We start from the raw sequence: 17,920 nt of genomic DNA on the forward strand, positions 1-17,920 counted from the left end.
AAAAAAAAAAAAAAGTAAAAAAGTAAAAAACCATATAGGTTAAAAGGAAGAAATAGTTTAAAAAGGTAATCAGAGGTTTCAAATAAAAGTAGAATATAATGTCTAGAAAATATCACCTACTTTTGTCCTCTGAAGTTCTCTCAAAGACTCCTTAGCCACATGCACTTAGAACACAGACAAGTATTCCTTTACCCTGTTTTATGCCTGAAGCCTCGAATGCTGTCATTTAAACTATAGCTATCAATTCACGCAGATCCAAGATCTTTCTGTGAACACAGCAAGTCAGGTGTTTCCTGACTCTGGCCTCTTGTGTTAAAACTTTAGTTTCTTGATATCATTTTTACCGGAAAAATATCCCATGTCATGTGAGGAAGTGCTCCTCAAATTTGTGCAGTCTCTGTGTCACTTTAGTCAGGCAAAACAAACAAACAAAAGTAATCTCTCGAAAGAGTGGTGTTGAGCTTGAAGGCAAATCAGTAAAGTGTTGGTTTTTAACCTATTATGTACAAAGTATTTTTTATTGTGAATACAATATATCAATGTTTGCATTTTATAGAAATTAATATTATTTAACGGTCAGCCAGAATATACTCTTAGGATAAACTACATAGAACCACATTTGCCTTATCATACCACAGGATATCAATTAGGGTTATGTGAAAAAGGCCATATAAACTTAGAAAATTCCAGTTTCTAAATAAGTTAAACAGTTTTGCTTGCTAGAGAAAACTTTCAAAACACCAATGTCTTTTATATTTCTCTAAGAATGGGCTCTAGTACCTTCTATACTAACTTGACAATAGAATCCCTTTGAGTGTATGTTGTAAAGCCCAGAACTAACATTTCACGAAATACACTTTGAGAAACAGTTTCAAGAGAAAGAACTATACAGAGAGATGGAAAATCTAACTCTCTAATCAAGTCTCTGCAGGTCTGAATTCAACTGTGTTACTAAAGGAATAATAGAATTCAAAAAGTAGTCTGACATTATATTGAAACGGGAAGAGAACCATCATATCTGGAACAGAGCTAACTGAACTTTCTTTTTAAATTCTGGACCCTATGAATGGAGCACTATATGTTTTTAACTTCAAAACTTAAAGTAGTTTGAACATGCTTCTTTGAAGTAAAATATGCCTTAATATGTTTTGAGTCTAAAATAAAAGAAAATAAATAGACATATGCAATGTCTTATTTATTGAATAACTGACTTCCAGGGTCAGTTAAATTTGGAGATTCAAATCTGTATCTTTTTTTTTTTTTTTCCAGATTTTCAGTTTTTCTCTATATGACATGAAGAGCTCATGTCATTGCACAAGTACAAATAACTTCTTCAGGAAAGAAAAACTGCTATGAAACATGCCAATATTTTATGCCAGAGCTGAGACATATGTGCACACAATTGACATTCAGAACTCCTTGGTAGACATTATTTCATAAGCCTTTGCATATTTTGCTTTCAAAACCTATTATTATTGATTTAAAAGAAAAGTGAAACTTTTTTTTCAAATATTATCTACTACCTTTGAAATGCTAAAGTGAGAATCTTTGAAATGAGCTTTGGAAAAAATCTTGAATAATCTACATCATCATAGACATGTAACACTCAAATGAATTCACTCAGTCACTGCCCTTTAACAGCTGTGTTTTTTCTTATAACCTTTAATTTTAGTATTTACAACTCTATTTTAGTGTAGTTATAGTGCTCTCTCTATGAATATACTTTCTGGATTAAAGAAAGGACACAGAATATTTTTCCATAATAAAGTAGTCGTTTGGGTTGAATTGTCAAAATCTAATCCTCATAACACCACTCTCATTTGATTTTGTAAAATGAAAAAAGACATCTACTTTAGCACACTCAGAGCAGGATTAAGACATCTTTCAAACCTTCTGATCACTCCAAACATTAACAAAAATGCCTTGCTAACTTTAACCAAAAGACCAGATGTAGAATAATCTTCTATTTTTCCAGTAAGTATTGAAAGGCAGGATTATACAAATAGAGACACACATACATAAATGGGGGTGATCTCTCTCTGTATCTCTCTTACTATTCATATATACTTTTTTGTTAGTGCTTTGAAAAGTGACATGTTGCTTTTAGGTTAGTATATGAATGAGTAATGAGTAAAACCTGCTTTGAAGATTACTTAATGTTCTATTCATTCATATGGGAGACAATCTTTCTTAATATTTAAGTTTCATGTTTTTCAAAAGTAAATGTTAAAAATCAAGTTTATTTTTTAAACATATACAACTGCTTTGCCAGTCTATCTTCACTTACCATTAGTTTCCAAACAAAGCCCTACACAATCTTTATTTCCTTACCATTTAGTAGAGTAGATGTCCTCTTACATGATGTGAATAGAACTGGTCACTGGTTAGTTAATTTAAGAAAGAAAAATAAAATTGGGCTAAACAGAATTATGTATGTATATGTATATAAATTATACACATACATACATATATATATAAATTATATTTTTTCACTTGAAACATAATTTTAAAATTTATTTTTAATGTAAATCTTATAATGTGCCAGCATTCACAAATCTTTTGATGTTAGGGCCAAGGCCTTTCCTTTTGGTATGGTTTTATCCTCTGAAGTCTTTCTTGCATGAATCACATACATAATGAATTTTCTGATTTCAATTTCTGGTTTCATTAAAATGGAATGAAAACTTCAAGATACTTGCAAAGCAATTTGAGTGCAAAATCCTCATACTTAATGATCTATTGGTTGATCAATTGCAATGCTCCTTCCGTTTTTCACATACTTAATTTGACAGCGTTTAAATATTGTTTATTGTGAAACATATTAAATACACAAAATATAAATAAAGTCTCTTCTGTGATGCCGCCTATGAAAGTGGCAGCCATCTCCTATACAGCATCATGGCCACACTCCGACCCCTCGTGAAGCCCAAGAATGGCATAAGGAAGACCAAGAAGTCCATCCAGGACAGACCACTATGTCAAAATTAAGTGCCAGTGGAAACCCAGAGGTATGAACAACAGGGTATGTAGAAGATTCAAGGGCTAGAAGTTGATGCCCAACACTGGTTATGGGAGCAACAAGAAGACAAAGCACATGCTGCCCAGTGGCTTCTGGAAGTTTTTGGTATCTAACATCAAGGCGCTGGATGTGCTGCTGATGTGCAAAAAAACTTACTGGGCTCAGATTGCTCACAATGTTTTCTCAAAGAAGAACCACACAGCCATCATGGAAAGAGTATCCTAGCTCATCATCAGAATCACCAATCCCAATGCCAAGCGGCACAGCAAAGAAAATGAATAGACCGGTGGTGTGCACGTTTTACTTGTGTTTAAAGAAAACCATAAAAACTGCCAAGAAGTATATGAGTGAATTAAGGAATAAGAAGATAACAAACATTTGCATACACAACAACCCAGTTAAGAAACAGAACACTACCAACTACCAATACCTTAAAAGCTCTCTTTGTTCCCCAGAGGCAACCATTAGGCTGGCTTTTATGAGAATCAGTCTCTTGCTTTTCTTTTGGGTTTTGCCATGCTGTATCATAAACCAAAAAGTATTCGAGACAGGTCTCAATGAATTTAGAGATTTATTTTGCCAAGGTTAAGGACTATGACCTGTGACACAGCCTCTAGAGGTCCTTCCTGACAATATGTGCCCAACGTGCTTCAGTTGCAGCTTGGGATTTTATACGTTTTAGGGAGACAGAAGTTACAGGCAAAGACATGGAATCAATGCATGGCAAAGACATCAATGCATGGAACGTATCCCTTGGTTCAGCCTGGAAAAGTGGGGTATCTTGAAGCAGTGGGGGAGTTGGGTGGCAGAGGGACTTCCAAGTCATAGGTGGATTCAAAGATTTCCTAATTAGCAATTGGTTGAAAGAGTTAAGCTCTGCCTGAAGAGTTGAAGTCAGCATAAATAAATATTGAGTTAAGATAAAAGAAGGAAGCCAAGGCTCTTTTCACGTAGATGAAGGCTTCAGGTAGAAGGTGTCAGAAAAAATGTCTCTTATTGGACCTTAAATGGTGTTATACTCTGCAGAAAAGACCTAGCAAGAGGAGGAGGTTCTCTATAGAATGCACATTTCCCCCACAAGAGACAGCTTTGCAGGGCTATTTCAATATAGGTCAAAGAAATATAAATTTGTGGGTTAAGTACTTTGACTTCCCTCAAGGCCTGCTATTTGTCATGTGATGCTATACCAGAGTCAGGCTGGAATTTGGTATCTTACTGCTACAAAGAGTCTGTTTCATCATTCTCAAGATCTCTGTTTTAATGCTAATGCTGGTCAGTTGTGTCTAAACTTTAAAGGGAGGAGTGTATAATGACACATGTCTGACTCCTTCTTCCCACCATGGCCTGACAAACTTGTTTGTCAGGTTTCTCTGGGATCCCCTTGGCCAAAAAGGGGTCCATTCAGTTTGTTGGGGAGCTTAGAATTTTATTTTTGGTTTGCAGTATGTATTATTAAGTAACATTTTGTTTAGTTTGGACCTTTAAAATAATTTTAAAAAATAGAATCAAGGTGTAGGGTTTTTTGTGTATGACTTGCTTCTTTCATTCAGCATGATGTTGATGTGTTTAGCTCATTCCCTTTCCTTGTAGCATTACATTCCATTTTATGACAATACCTCAATTTGCCTCTTCTACTATTGATGGACATTTAGATTTTGTTTTAGTTTAACTCTCACCAAAGTAGATACTAAGCAAAGATTTGCATGTAGGGAGCTTATCTGGGAGGTGATACCTGGAAGCACTGTGAAGGAGTAAGAAAGTGAGACCTGGAAAGAAGAGCCAATAAAACAAGTATTAACAAGCAGATTACCATAATGAGCAAAGGGGCTCATTTCCGTTGGGAACTCTGAAAGATAGTGTGAAACACACATCAGACTTATCCACTAAAGGGGAAGGGGATATGGGTTATTTATCTGCCATCCTAAATTGGCTGAAAGCCCCTCTTGGGGCAGCAACTTTCTTCTACTTAAGGCTTGTCCCAAGTATTTTAAAGACGATGCACTCAGCCAATTGTCAAGAAATACATAGAAGGCAATGATCTTGACAGCAGCTGTCTAGGATAGGTTGAGGCAATATGGCTGGAGCCTTTTTAGGATCTGGTACTACAACCCCCTCTACCCTTCAGATCTACTCAAGCCTCACACTGTGTTCACTCTATGCTGTCATTGATTCTTCAAGTTTTAAGGTACAGGTACCCGAAAAAGAGAAGGAGAATAAAGGCTTAAATTTAGGTGGAGTAAGTACCAGTCCCTACTACTGTATTGTTCCTGAGGCTATCAGTTGATATTCATCATCTCCCTCCTTTACCACCCATGGTTGACTTCTCTTGGTCAGCACATCTCTTGGATGTTTCCCTCGGTGGGTGACCCAGTCCTTTACCTTTGAGGGAACTGAGTTTCTAGTTACCTTGCCCTTTTCAAGACTAGGTAGTTGCAATTGCCCATGTTCTATAATCATTAGGCATGGAATTACCAAAAGGTACTCTGGGGAATTCTGAGTCGGAAATAGTTGACAACTTTATACTATAGTATCTTCCTGTCGAAGAGCACAATAATTATCTATTTGGTCTTGAAAAACGTTCTTTATCAGAATTTGATAATTTTATGCCCGTAAGGCTCAAAACATATACATATATATCCACACATGTCCTAGATTTTGATGTTACTGTGAATATGATTTTCAAGTTACGCTTTTTAATGGTTGGTGGCATATAAAAATTGCGTTTGTGTGTAGTTTAAAAAAAGTTGAGAAATGTGGGAAGGCTTTTCTTCAGGCTGCTAGATGGTTCCTGGCTGATTAAGTTGCCTCCAGTTGCCCCTTTTATCTAATACCCTGACGTCCTCCTCTACTTAGGCTCTCGCCAAAGCGTGACTGCTGTAGAACTCAGACTCTCCCAGAGATTAGAAAGGAAACTTGTGAGGATCCAAGATGGCTGAATACGAACAGCTCTGGAGTGCAGTTCCCAACGAGAACAATGCAAAGGGTGAGTGATAACCACATTTCCAAATGAGTTTTTACTGCCCACAGACCAGGAGATTCCTGGGCTAAAAAGGACCATGAGTTTCCAGCACAGCTGTTTCAGCCGGTGCAGCAGGTCTCTGCACAACAACTCACACAAATCTGGGCAGCTGATTCAACTGGTGCCTGGAATGCCTGGGAGACAGAGCCATCCATCCAACTGAAAAAAAAGGGGGGTGAAACAGGGAGCCAGGTGATCTGGCTCGGCAGGTCCCACCCCCACAAAGACCAGCAATCTGAAATGCTTGGATTGAGACTTTTGCAGCAAGCACAGCTGGACCCAGGACAGTCCAGCCCTGTGAGGGGAAGAGTGTCCACCATTACCAAGGCAGTCCACCACTACAGAGGCAGTCCGCCACTACCGAGGCCACAATTACCAAGGCAGACTGCCATTACTGAGGTAGTTCTAACTATATCTCTGTAAACAAAATTGCAGGGAAGTTCACATAGCAGCTGGGCAGAACCCATGGCAGCTCAGCAATGCCTCTCCTGGCAGACTATAACTAGGCCACCTCCTTCCTGGGCAGGGCATCTCTGAAAAGAGGCAGCAGCATGTCAGAAACCTATAAATAAAGCCCCACCCTCCCAGGACAGAGCACTTGGGGAAAAAAGGCGATTATGAGTTCCACTGCAGCAGACATAAATGTACCTGCCCAGCAGCACTGAATGGAACAACGGAGCTCCCAGCTCAGCACTTGAGCTCCAGTAAGGGATAGACCATCTCCTCAAGCAACTCCCCGACCCCTGAGTATCCAAACAGACACTTCCTAAAGGAGAGCTCTGGCTGATATCTGGCAGGTATCCTTCTGGGACAAAGATAACAGAAGAAACTGGCAGCAACCCTTACTGTTCTGCAGCCACCGCAGGTGATCCCCAGGCAAGCAGGGTCTGGAGTGGAACTCCAGCTGTCCTACAGCAGAAGGGCCTGACTGTTAGAAGGAAAGCTAAAAAACAGAAAGAAATAACTTCAACACCAACAAAAAGGACATCCACTCAGTGACCCCATCTGAAAGGGGTCTCTGCAAAGGCCACAGGTAGATAAATCCACAAAGATGGGAAGAAACCAGTGCAAAAAGGATGAAAACAGAAAAAACCAGAACACTTTTCCTCCTCCAATGGATCATAACTCCTCACCAGTGAGGGAACAAGGCTGGATGGAGAATGAGTCTGATTAACTGACAGAAACAGGCTTCTTTTTATTGCCAAATAATACCCCATAATAAGAATAATCAGATTTTATTTATCCATTCATCAGCTGGTGGACATTGGATTGTCTCTACTTTTGGCTATTATGAATAATGCTGCTATGAACATTCATGTACAAGTTTTTACGTGGATAACATATGTTCTCATTTCTCTTGGTCATATACTTCAGAACAGAATTGTTGGGTTATAGAATAATGCTACTTTTAACTTTTTTTTTTTTTTTTGAGACAAGGTTTGGCTCTATTGCCCAGGCTAGAGTGCAGTGGCATGATCTTGGCTCACTGCAACCCCTGCCTCCCAGGCTCAAGCCATCTTCCCACCTCAGCTTCCCTAGTAGCTGGGACTACAGGTATGCACCATCATGTAGGGCTAATTTTTGTATTTTTTGTAGAAATACAAAAAATGCAAAATTGCCCAGGCTGGTCTCGAACTCGTAAGCTGAAGCAATCTGTCTACCTCGGACTCCAAAAGTGCTGGGATTACTGGCATAAACCATTGTCACCAGCCTGTTTAACCTTTTGAGGAACTTCTAGATCTTTTTCCAAGTGGCTGGATCATTTTACATTCTCACTAGCAGTGTATGGGTGTTCCAATATCTGAACATCTTTGCAAACACTTGTTGTTGTCTGTCTTTTTTGTTGTAGCCATCCTAGTTAGGCATGAAGTATAAATACTACCTCATTGTGGGTTTAATTTGCATTTCCTTAATGAATCATGATGATATTGAGCATCTTTTCATGTGCCTATTGGCTGCTTGTATATCTTCTTTGGTAAAAAGCCCATGCAAATGCTTAGCCTGTTTTTAAATTGGATTGTCTTTTTGTAAAATTGTAAGAGTTTTAAAACTATTTTAGATGCCTCTTATCAGATATATAATTTGTAAATAATTTCTCCCATTCTATGGCCATTTTTCCATTTTCTTGATAGTGGCTTCAAAGCACAAAAATTTTGAATTTTGATGACGCCCAATTTATCTATTTTTTCTTTTGTTGCTTATGTTTTTGGTGTCATAACTAAGAAACCATTGCTTAATTGTCATGAAGATTTATACCTGTTTTCTTCCAAGAGCTTTATTCGTTCTAAATTTAGATCTATGAGCCATTTTGAGTTAACTTTTGTATGTAGTGTGAGGTAGGGATCCATCTTCATTCTTCTGCATGTGGATATCCAGTTGTCTCAGTGCTCTTTTTGAAAAGACTGTCCTCTCCCCACCCTACCAATTGTCTTGGCACCCTGTCAAAAATCAAGTGACCATAAATGTGAAGAGTAGACATACAGATCCATGGAACAGAATTGAGAGTCTATTCCATGGATGTGTATGTCTATTCTTATGCCAATACCACAGAGTCTTTATTTCCATAGCTTTGTAGTAAGTTTGGAAATTCCCATTTCATTTTTAAACATAGTATTGGGACTTTCAGTATATTTTACCTGCATCCTGCCATAAAGGTAAACAAAACTGTATTTACTCATTTATTTACAGTAGAATACCATTAGTGATCATTCCAAATAACTGAGCTTGTTCCATTTCTACTGATCTATTTCAGGTATAAAAAGACATTTAAAATAAACAATATAACAACCATGTAATCTCTATACAGCTTAGAAAATAACATAATGCAACTATAATTAAGCTCTCTGTGTACAATTGCCCAATCACATTTCTTATAATCCATTTATTCAAAGATAATCAGCATTTTAAATTTATATCATTCCCACTCATATCTTTATACTCTTACTGTCATTTCCCACCACTGCTCTATTATATATATATAGAGGCTATATTTTAAATGCTGACACCTAGCCTCTCTTGAAGATCTGAAACATCATAAAACATAGTCGTAGCTAATGAGGTATAGTTGTGAGTCTCTGGCTTGGGTGATCTTTCCCAAATGAAGACCTAAAGACTTGCTATAGACATTTTTGCCCTTCATATTTTTTTCCTTTCCATTTTTCTAGCTTGGAACATATACAGGAGACTGAGGTAACCATCTTATCACCATTAGGTGACAAGAATGAGGAAGAAGGCTTTTATGTACCACCATGGCAGAGATGAAAGGTGAAAATAGCCTGGGCACCCAATAGCATTGTTAGACCCCTGTTCGTGGTCAGGATTGCCCACCCAAATCCCTTGTTCCACAAGACAAAAACTACATTTCATCACATCTAAGATGCCATTGATTGTAAGACACATCATTATTCTACATACCACTAAGAAAATGCTGCCTAATATACAATAATATTTTCTCTTCACATAAATTGTAAATGATTACCTAATTTTACAAATAAGAAAATATGAAAAACATGTGTCTTAGAGCCAATGAAATACTTTAAAAACCCTTCTCTGTTTATACCACCATCAGTTAGGGTTTCAAATACTTGCAGTTGAACAGTTCCCTAATTGATACCGCTCTATAATAAGTGGACACGTTTAGATTACGTTAATGCATTTGAAAACAGAGAAGGAGGAAAATCAGGCTTTGCTGAGAAAGCTGCAGGCCTGTTATATCAGACCTGGGCCAGTGTATGGGCAGATGTATTCCTTTCCCTTTTTCTGTTCTGATCCGTAATGCACTCCTTCAGACTATGTTCCAGCTGAGTTCAGCAAACGAGACACATTTGCTGGAGAGTGAAAGAAGATAAGTGAGGATGGAGATTGTATTCCTTCTCCTCCCTCTCTGTCATAAGTGATATTTTCATTAACAGCTGAAACTTCTCAATGTGTCGGCTCCTACCAGACAGGCCAGCCAGTGTTGCAGCATATGCTTAGTGATTGATCCTGGCTCCGTGTCTTTTTGCCCTTTCATCTTAGAAGCTGTCCTCTTGATCATTTCTGAACTGTTCTCACCATTCTCTATTCGGCATCTCTGCTGTCCGTCACCTGTATAACCAATTCCTTGCAATAAAATCCCTCTGACACATGAAATATTTGAATTGGTTTTTGTTTCTCTAATTAAAATCAGTTGAGACTTTTTAAAGAATACTGAATTCTCAATCCTAAGCCAACACTATTGCATACTAAGTCAGAGAGATGGGAATGGTAACAGGAAATATGACTAGGACCCAAGAGAAGTCTGATTCTTTAGGCCCCTTTCAAGCACCTAATATAATATAATCTCTGAGGAAAGAGACAATTATTCTCAATGTAAAATGCAACTGGGATGCATCCTGAGGACAGAAGAAAGTTTTATGTCTCTTCTCCCCCAAGCTGTTGATTTAAAAGCTCAAGGCAATATAGTTTTTACTCCTAAGATGTTATCTATATATGTTAGTTTCTCTTCCAAGTAGAAATTATCCTTAACATTATCCTGTTCTCTTTCCACACTGAATGTTTATTGTATTCACTGGAGGTGAATAAACATCTTTTGGGCTTAGGTTACTGGTCCTTCTTTACTTGGCAAAAGAGTTTACCTCATATAGGTGTGCTGGTCTGGGAGGTGAAGGCAGTAAACAGATGAGATTTAGATTGTCTCTCCAGGAAGAAGGTATGTTTGGATTATTAGTGAGATTTTGTAATTTAAGATATGGGGAATACAGTGTGTATGAAAATAGGGCAGCCAGAAAAAGTAAACATTTGTGAGGTTTTTTTTTTACATCTATTTCTCTATTTATTTTTTTCCCTGACAATAACAACATGATTTTCCTTTGAGAAATTACCCCTTTCTTACCCTTAGTGCATTCGGTTTGGGTGTTATTAACACTACCTGTGCCTACAGGGATAGGCATTTAATTCAGGCCTGGCCAATCAGAACACTGTACCTCCTTGGCCAAAGTGATTGTTGAGGGATGGGTACACACCCTAATTAAAGTCTGTGAGACACAGGTCTTTTGGAAGGAAAACATTCACTTTGTTTATGCTGAACTTGGAGTTATGAGGATGTTAAATCTGGAGCTTGTCAACCACTTTGCCAATATAAGAGAAGGACATGCCCAAAGATGGAGCCAAGACACAGGGAACCAAAGGTAAGAGACATAAAAAGAACTGATTCTTGAAGACATTGTTGAGCTGCTGTATACAGCCATGCCTAAACCCAGTATCTCCCAGAAGTTTTAGTTATGTTAAACAGTACATTCCTTTTTCTAAGCCTACGGGAGATATGTTTTCTTTCCATTCTCCTTTCTCCCATCCTTCTATCCTTTTTGCTGAAAGAACTCCAAAAGAAGCTTCTATGCCCACAGTGCCTGAGAATTAGGCTGTATTTCCCCAGTATTTAGTAGATGCTATGCATACAGAATTTTAATACAAACTTTTTAAGTGAACTAAAGAACACTGAGACAAGTCAACATTTCACTTGCTTAGAAACTTCCTAGAAACTAAATTTGCCTTTAAGTACCCATTATTATGAATAGTTCTCAGAATTTTATATAATAAAGCAACAATATTGTTAATAACTGAAAGTATGATTTCATACAGGATAATTACTTCCGCATTTTTTAAAACAGTTTTTTACACATGAAATTATACACAATACCACAGACTTGTTTTATAAGTTGAAATGTTTACCATTATGGTACGGTTACAGTAATGCAGGTAATATTAGTTCATTCACTTACAGAGGAGTTATTTATCTTTATAGGGCTTAACACAAAGCCAAGACTGAATTATTTGTTTAAATTGCTTTCTAGGCTTTGACTTAAAATAAAAAAGAAAAATTACTTCTAACTCCTCTCTATGTCAGGATGATAAACAATGCCAACAATTAAGTGGTCTGGTATTTCTATAAAGGGCAGATTGTATTCCACTAGCTCTTAAGTTGTAAATCCTAAGGTTTTAGCTAAATATGCCTATCAAACTGTCATTATCTCTGCTTTCAGGAAAATTATGTCATCTTTGGTAATAGGCTGCCAACAAACAGAAACTACAGAGTACACCATGTTTTCCCAAAGAATCCTGTATTTTAATGAATAGCTGAATAAATAGACATTAATTATGAAATTCACATTAAGATAGAAGAAAATCCAAACATTCTGATTGCTTTATCTCTTAAATTTGATAACTACTACAAAACATACTTTTTATGTTAGGGTAAAAATAAGCCAACTCACAAGAGTGTAACTGGTTAGTGCTGGCAGATATATACAGTAACACGGAGAAGCCATACAATAAAAGTGTTTATATGTACATCATTTTTTTTCTTTTTGTATGGAGAAATGCTGTCTTATAAAATGGGAAAACACACAGTAGACTACATGCAACAAGGACCAATACAATGTGCACAGCAGAATAATAAAATAAGACACAAGAACTATGGGTTTAAAAAAGAATTTGGGAGCAGGACAAAAAACAAGGATTGAAACCTGGAATGCTTTCTTATTGAGGTTTCAGAATATAAATTTGTCTAACAAGCCTCTTGATAGTTTTCAAAAGTTCCCACTCAAACACCTATGGTTTAAGTGTAGAGCTAAAAATAAACCATCATATTATACAAAATTTTGTATATTAGCATACAAAAGGTAGCAATTTACTTTTTGTATAAAATATAACCTTTCGATAGTATATTTATTTCACATATGTATAAATATAACCCAAAGAATATGTTTTAAGTATTTCTACCAAAATATTCTTTACAAAAGTTTACAAAACAAGTAATTTATTTATATTTACAACCTAGCACAGGTCAAATTCTGGGCCAGTGATGTTGGTATTGTGTAACAGATGGAGAGTGCTTCGAGACATTAAGATTGGGAGAGAGCTTTGCAGAATTTTCAAAGTGTGTTCTTTTTGTTTTGAACGGATATTGAAAGACTTGGTTATTAAATAACTTCAGCTAAATTATATTTGATATTTGAATATGTGAATGTATGACTGAAAGGGCTGAAGATAACATTTGCTCCTCTGTACTTACGAAAATGACAGTGATATTTTGCATTCATTCCAGATCAAAACACGTCTTCCCCATTTTACAGATGATCTGTATGTGGGCACTGAGGTTAAATGACTCAACAGAAGCTCTTTGATATAGTGCTCAGCCCTGAGGGACAAAACCTGGATATGAAGAGTCCACCTAGTATGTGGCAATGATTCATCACATCAGGGACAGAAGAATGAACAGACCACATTCCATTTCACTGCTCACCCAAATCTAAATAATTCGTCCAATGAAGGACAAATTGTTTTCCCTCTTGATTACGGTTTCCTTCAAATCCCGTGAAATAAATTTGTACACATTGGTACTTGCCACCCCTGGTTCTTATCTCCAACCAAAACATGACACTTTCTAATTTCTATTTTAGTCTCCAAGTGTCCTTTTCTTATAAATGAGCCTCAGTCATCAAAGTGAGTAGGGAGGATGAGGCTCAGTTTCACTCATCTTGGGAACAAACCAGCAGGCATCGATCATAATAAGCAACATCCCAGGTTATTTGTAGCCAAATAAACCTCCTTTATAGCAATGTCCAGTGGGTTTTTTTAAAAAGTGAAATCCAATGCAGATAGGTGTGCACCAATATGTCGGTATGATTATGATAAGTCTTTGTTATAGCTCAAATTTCATTGGAATGGATTCAGAAATTCATTGTGGAAGCGAAAATCAAATTGAAGAGCTCTATATTTTTGTGTAATCACTAGACATAGCATCCCACTGAAGTATATGATTGTGGGAAAATTGTAAAAGTAAGGAGTGAATCTGGGGAAGAAATTCTGTAATCCACTGGATGTTTTCTAGGTTCTCTGACTTTTTCTTAATTAGCACATTGTTTGGTTACTCCAAACAAATCTATAACATTTCAATCTATCCTGTAAGCTTCAGGAAAATTAAATGAAAAGACACAGTGGAAAGGTTAAACCATATCTATCCATTAGCGCAAATTAAGGAGTTGTTTGCTTGGAACTAGTACCTCCTCATGACGTGGATTTAAATAAACTACAAGTTCTATTACCTTTTTTTTTTTTCCAGGGAAAAAGAAACTTGGAAAGGCTATTTTACACAATTAATTACACATCAACATCACAGTTCTGTTTGGATAAATTGGATACTGTGTCCTGGAGTTTAGGCAGGGAAAAGTGATCCCAATGTTTTATTTTCAGGTGTAAGATTGAAAACAAGAATTTGGACCAAATTTTTCATCACTGCAGTTACTTTCTGCTTTCCGTTTTTAAGGATGTTATCTTCATGTAGTCCACCTGAATATCAACAGTTCAGCCTCTGCAAAGTTTCAGTAAAATACTGCCTTTTAGTGCCTGGAGGTTGTAAATTGTTTCCCCTTTCTTCTTCAGGAGTTGTTCCCCAAGATTTCATCAAGATTGATGTCTTTCATCCAGTCATCATTACCAGGCTCTGTCTTCAATAAAGAATCAATGAAATCAGCATCACTGTTTAGGGCAGGGCCCATGTTATCAGTTTGTTGGCTGAGGAAGTCAAAAGCTAAGTCACTGCTGTGGTCAGTTCCTTGAAAAGCCCTGGAACTTTGGTTGGATGAAGGAAAATTGCTGGGTGTCAAGGATGATGGCTGATTGATGACTGTCCTCGACTGATTCAATCCTGTTCCTGACTGATTCAAATTAGGCAAAATCTGTGTGCTTAGTTGATTGGGTCTGAGATTCAGACACCTGAGTGGACCCATGGTTTGTCCATTTAGTGTTTGGCTTATTTGGTTCATGGGTCTCATTTGTACTGCTGGTGTTAACTGGTTAGGAGGAGCCACTGCCCTCTGGGAAAATTGCTGGCTACCTACTGCCTGTTGCAATGACTGATTTTGGGTATAGGCTGTAGCTGTACCTGTGGGGAAGTGGACTCCTGTAGATGTCAGGGCTTCTTGCTGTTTTGCTGTTGCTTCTTGAGAGGCCCAGTTTGGTGCAGTTGTGTTGGATGTGATCATTACATTTGATGTTCTCTGTGGTGGCATGCTGGCCATACTATGGGTTAAATTTGGTCTCAATTGTTGTGAATTGCCAACAGATCCAGCTCCAAAAGTGGTTACATTGTTATTATTACTTGGCCCTATGGTAGGTGGACGTGGCATCATAGGGTTGTTCTGATTTCCTATCAACTGCTTTGGGTTTCTCTGTTGGGTCAACTGATTCATTCCTGAAGTGACACTGTATGTGCTAGGTTGGTTACAAGGCAGATTTCCATACATCCCCATGTTCTGAACTGTTGTAGATAATGATGGCATTCTTGTCCCATGAGAAGTAGACAGGAGGCTGGAATTGGGAGTTAAAATGGTGTGTGTTGAAACTGGGTTTGCCAAAGCCTGGTTAGAGTTTAAGCTTATTGTGGATGAGCCACCTGAGAAAGAGAAGAGAATTGTATTAGTTTGTAACTGTATGTTATCTCCTCTGTAATTGCACTTTGCAATAACTCATCAATCTGAAACTGCTTTCAGGTATAAGACCATTTAGGCGAAATAATCATCAGATAAATTATGTAAAAGGAACAAGACAGTTTTTGGGAGGAAGGAGCACCTGAAGTCACTCTTTGGTTCAAAAGTTTATACATTACAAAAAGCAGACTAAAATAGTTCTTATTTTTTTGGTTTTATTTTATTCCTCTTCTGAAGTCATTGAAGGGAGGTAATAGTCAATCTTCCATTTGGAATTAGCTTAATATGTTCCAAGTCCAGAGACTACAATCTTGATTAGCCAGCTCTCATAAAATCCATGTTACTGTTTACCCCAGGTCCAAATAAGAAAGTGTGATGCATGCTATACATGGATCCTAGATTAATATTCCCAAACTATGGCCTTGAAAATCATGTCTCATTCTTTATCTCAATCATTACCATTCAAGTAGCTGCCCCGGTCACTCCCCAGTGTTCAAAGGGTAAATCTCCATCTCTTTAAACATTTGGAATTCAATGTTCTAGACATTATCTTCATAAAGTCTTCAGTTCCAGGAGGTGTAGTTGCTATTGAATTGTTACTCAAGGCACTGTGAGCCACCTTTGCTCATTTCCCTCCCTTACTGAGCCCCATCTTTTCCTCAAGGATCAGGTTAAGGCTGAAGCTCCTCCATTAAGCTTTCCTTTATCTTCCAGCCTCCTCTCTCGGGCAGTATTTGCCCTTTGAATCTTTCATTTAGCACTTAGTATTGGGCAATCCATGGCGCCTCAAAGTGCATGCCAGTTAAACTGATGCCTGTCAGTAACTGACAGGATATTGATAGAGACAGGAAGCAGACAAGGGTCTCACCCCGGCCCCTGCAAAAACCTGCCTTCAAACCTAAAACAGCCTGAAAGCTGAAAAACTGGACTGCTCATCCCAGATGAAGCCCTTTCCCGACTGATTTTTTCTGAATAATGCCCACCTGTGCACTGGGAGGACAGGATGGAGCTTCGTGCCATTTGCTGCAGGGAGGAGCCTGGCCTCTCCTGTTCCTGTGTGGTGACCTGGGAATTCAATCTGTAAGGTGGGAAACCTGCTAGCAGGACTCTCTCTCGCTTTGCTGAGAGTTATTTTTCCTTTTTGCCTGATAAATTCCATTTTTCTTCACCCTTCTACGTGTCCACGAGCCTAATCTTTCCTGGCCATGTCATGAGAGCCTGGTTTTAGCTGACCTAAGGAGAAAGTTCTGCAATAATATGGGACAATGTCTAAGCCACAGACTGTGGAATAAGTGCTTCACACGACAGACAGTGATTAATCAACACATTGAAATCTTCTTGACTTCTGGAGGTTAAAGTCATCATGAGGAAACATTTTTGGAGGCAAATATGATCAGAGAGGCCCAGAGTCAGAGATTCTGAGAAATACAGAGCTAAACACACCTAAGAATATCACGATGTCAATGGAAAGGCAGAGCGTGTCTGCAACTGTAAACTTAGGCTATCCCCTGCTGCTTAAGGATACCTAGGTTGTATACATCCTGAAAGACTGACGGCATAATGAACACACTAACCTTGCTTTTTATTTATAAATATGCCCCCAACTAGACTACATACCCCTTGAAGGCAGAAGCAGTCTGTTGTATCTCCTTGTATCTGTGTAGTGTATTGTGTAGTGGGCAGTGTTTGATGAAGAGAGATAAGAGCCAGGTGAGAGACACTTGAACAGTAACTGAGACCACACACAATACCAATAAGATTAAGCAACATCATCTTTGTATCTGGAGGTTTCATATCAAGGGAATTTATATTATGAAAATGCCGTGGGAGAAAATGTAGATGTTTTAATAATTATCACCTGTAGTTGCCCTGTATTTTAATAATATGCCCTAAGAAGGTTTATAAGGAAAACAATATTTTTAAACAACCAGAATAGAATTGCCACAAAGATCACAAAATAATAACGGTTAATATTTAAAGCCTCGTAACAGGTGATGGAAACTGTCCCATGTGCTTTTCATACACAATTTTTAATATCGAAATCTGGGAAAGGTAAGTATTATTGTACTAAGATTAAAATTAAAAAATGAATTTAAAAAGTTTGTATTGTGTTTTGTTGCTTATTTCATTATCAGAAGACATGGGAAGTGCAATGCTCTAGAACAGTGATTCTGACCCACTGGAGTGTCAGCTGTTGGATGCTAAAGATTTCTCCATTAGAAAAATGCCAATATTCTGCCAGGCGTGGTGGCTCAAGCCTGTAATCCCAGCACTTTGGGAGGCCGAGGCGGGTGGATCACGAAGTCAAGAGATCGAGACCATCCTGGTCAACATGGTGGAACTCTGTCTCTACTAAAAATACAAAACATTAGCTGGGCATGGTGGCACATGCCTGTAATCCCAGCTACTTAGGAG

The 17,920-nt window shown here is 37.8% G+C and overlaps 1 protein-coding gene across 1 annotated transcript in view; it reads right to left on the reverse strand.

Annotated features, from left to right (window-relative positions):
• Positions 1–12,119: 12,119 nt before the first annotated feature.
• The window catches only part of MAML2 (mastermind like transcriptional coactivator 2), a 371,737-nt gene continuing 365,936 nt past the window's right edge, over positions 12,120–17,920 (reverse strand). The window contains exon 5 of the mRNA XM_017505286.2: positions 12,120–15,471. Coding sequence (XP_017360775.1) covers positions 14,456–15,471 — 1,016 coding nt within the window. The 3' untranslated portion in view covers positions 12,120–14,455. The remainder of the gene's footprint in view (positions 15,472–17,920) is intronic.

This window comes from Cebus imitator, unplaced genomic scaffold (assembly GCF_001604975.1).
Source record: "Cebus imitator isolate Cc_AM_T3 unplaced genomic scaffold, Cebus_imitator-1.0 Scaffold336, whole genome shotgun sequence".
NCBI lineage: Eukaryota > Metazoa > Chordata > Mammalia > Primates > Cebidae > Cebus > Cebus imitator.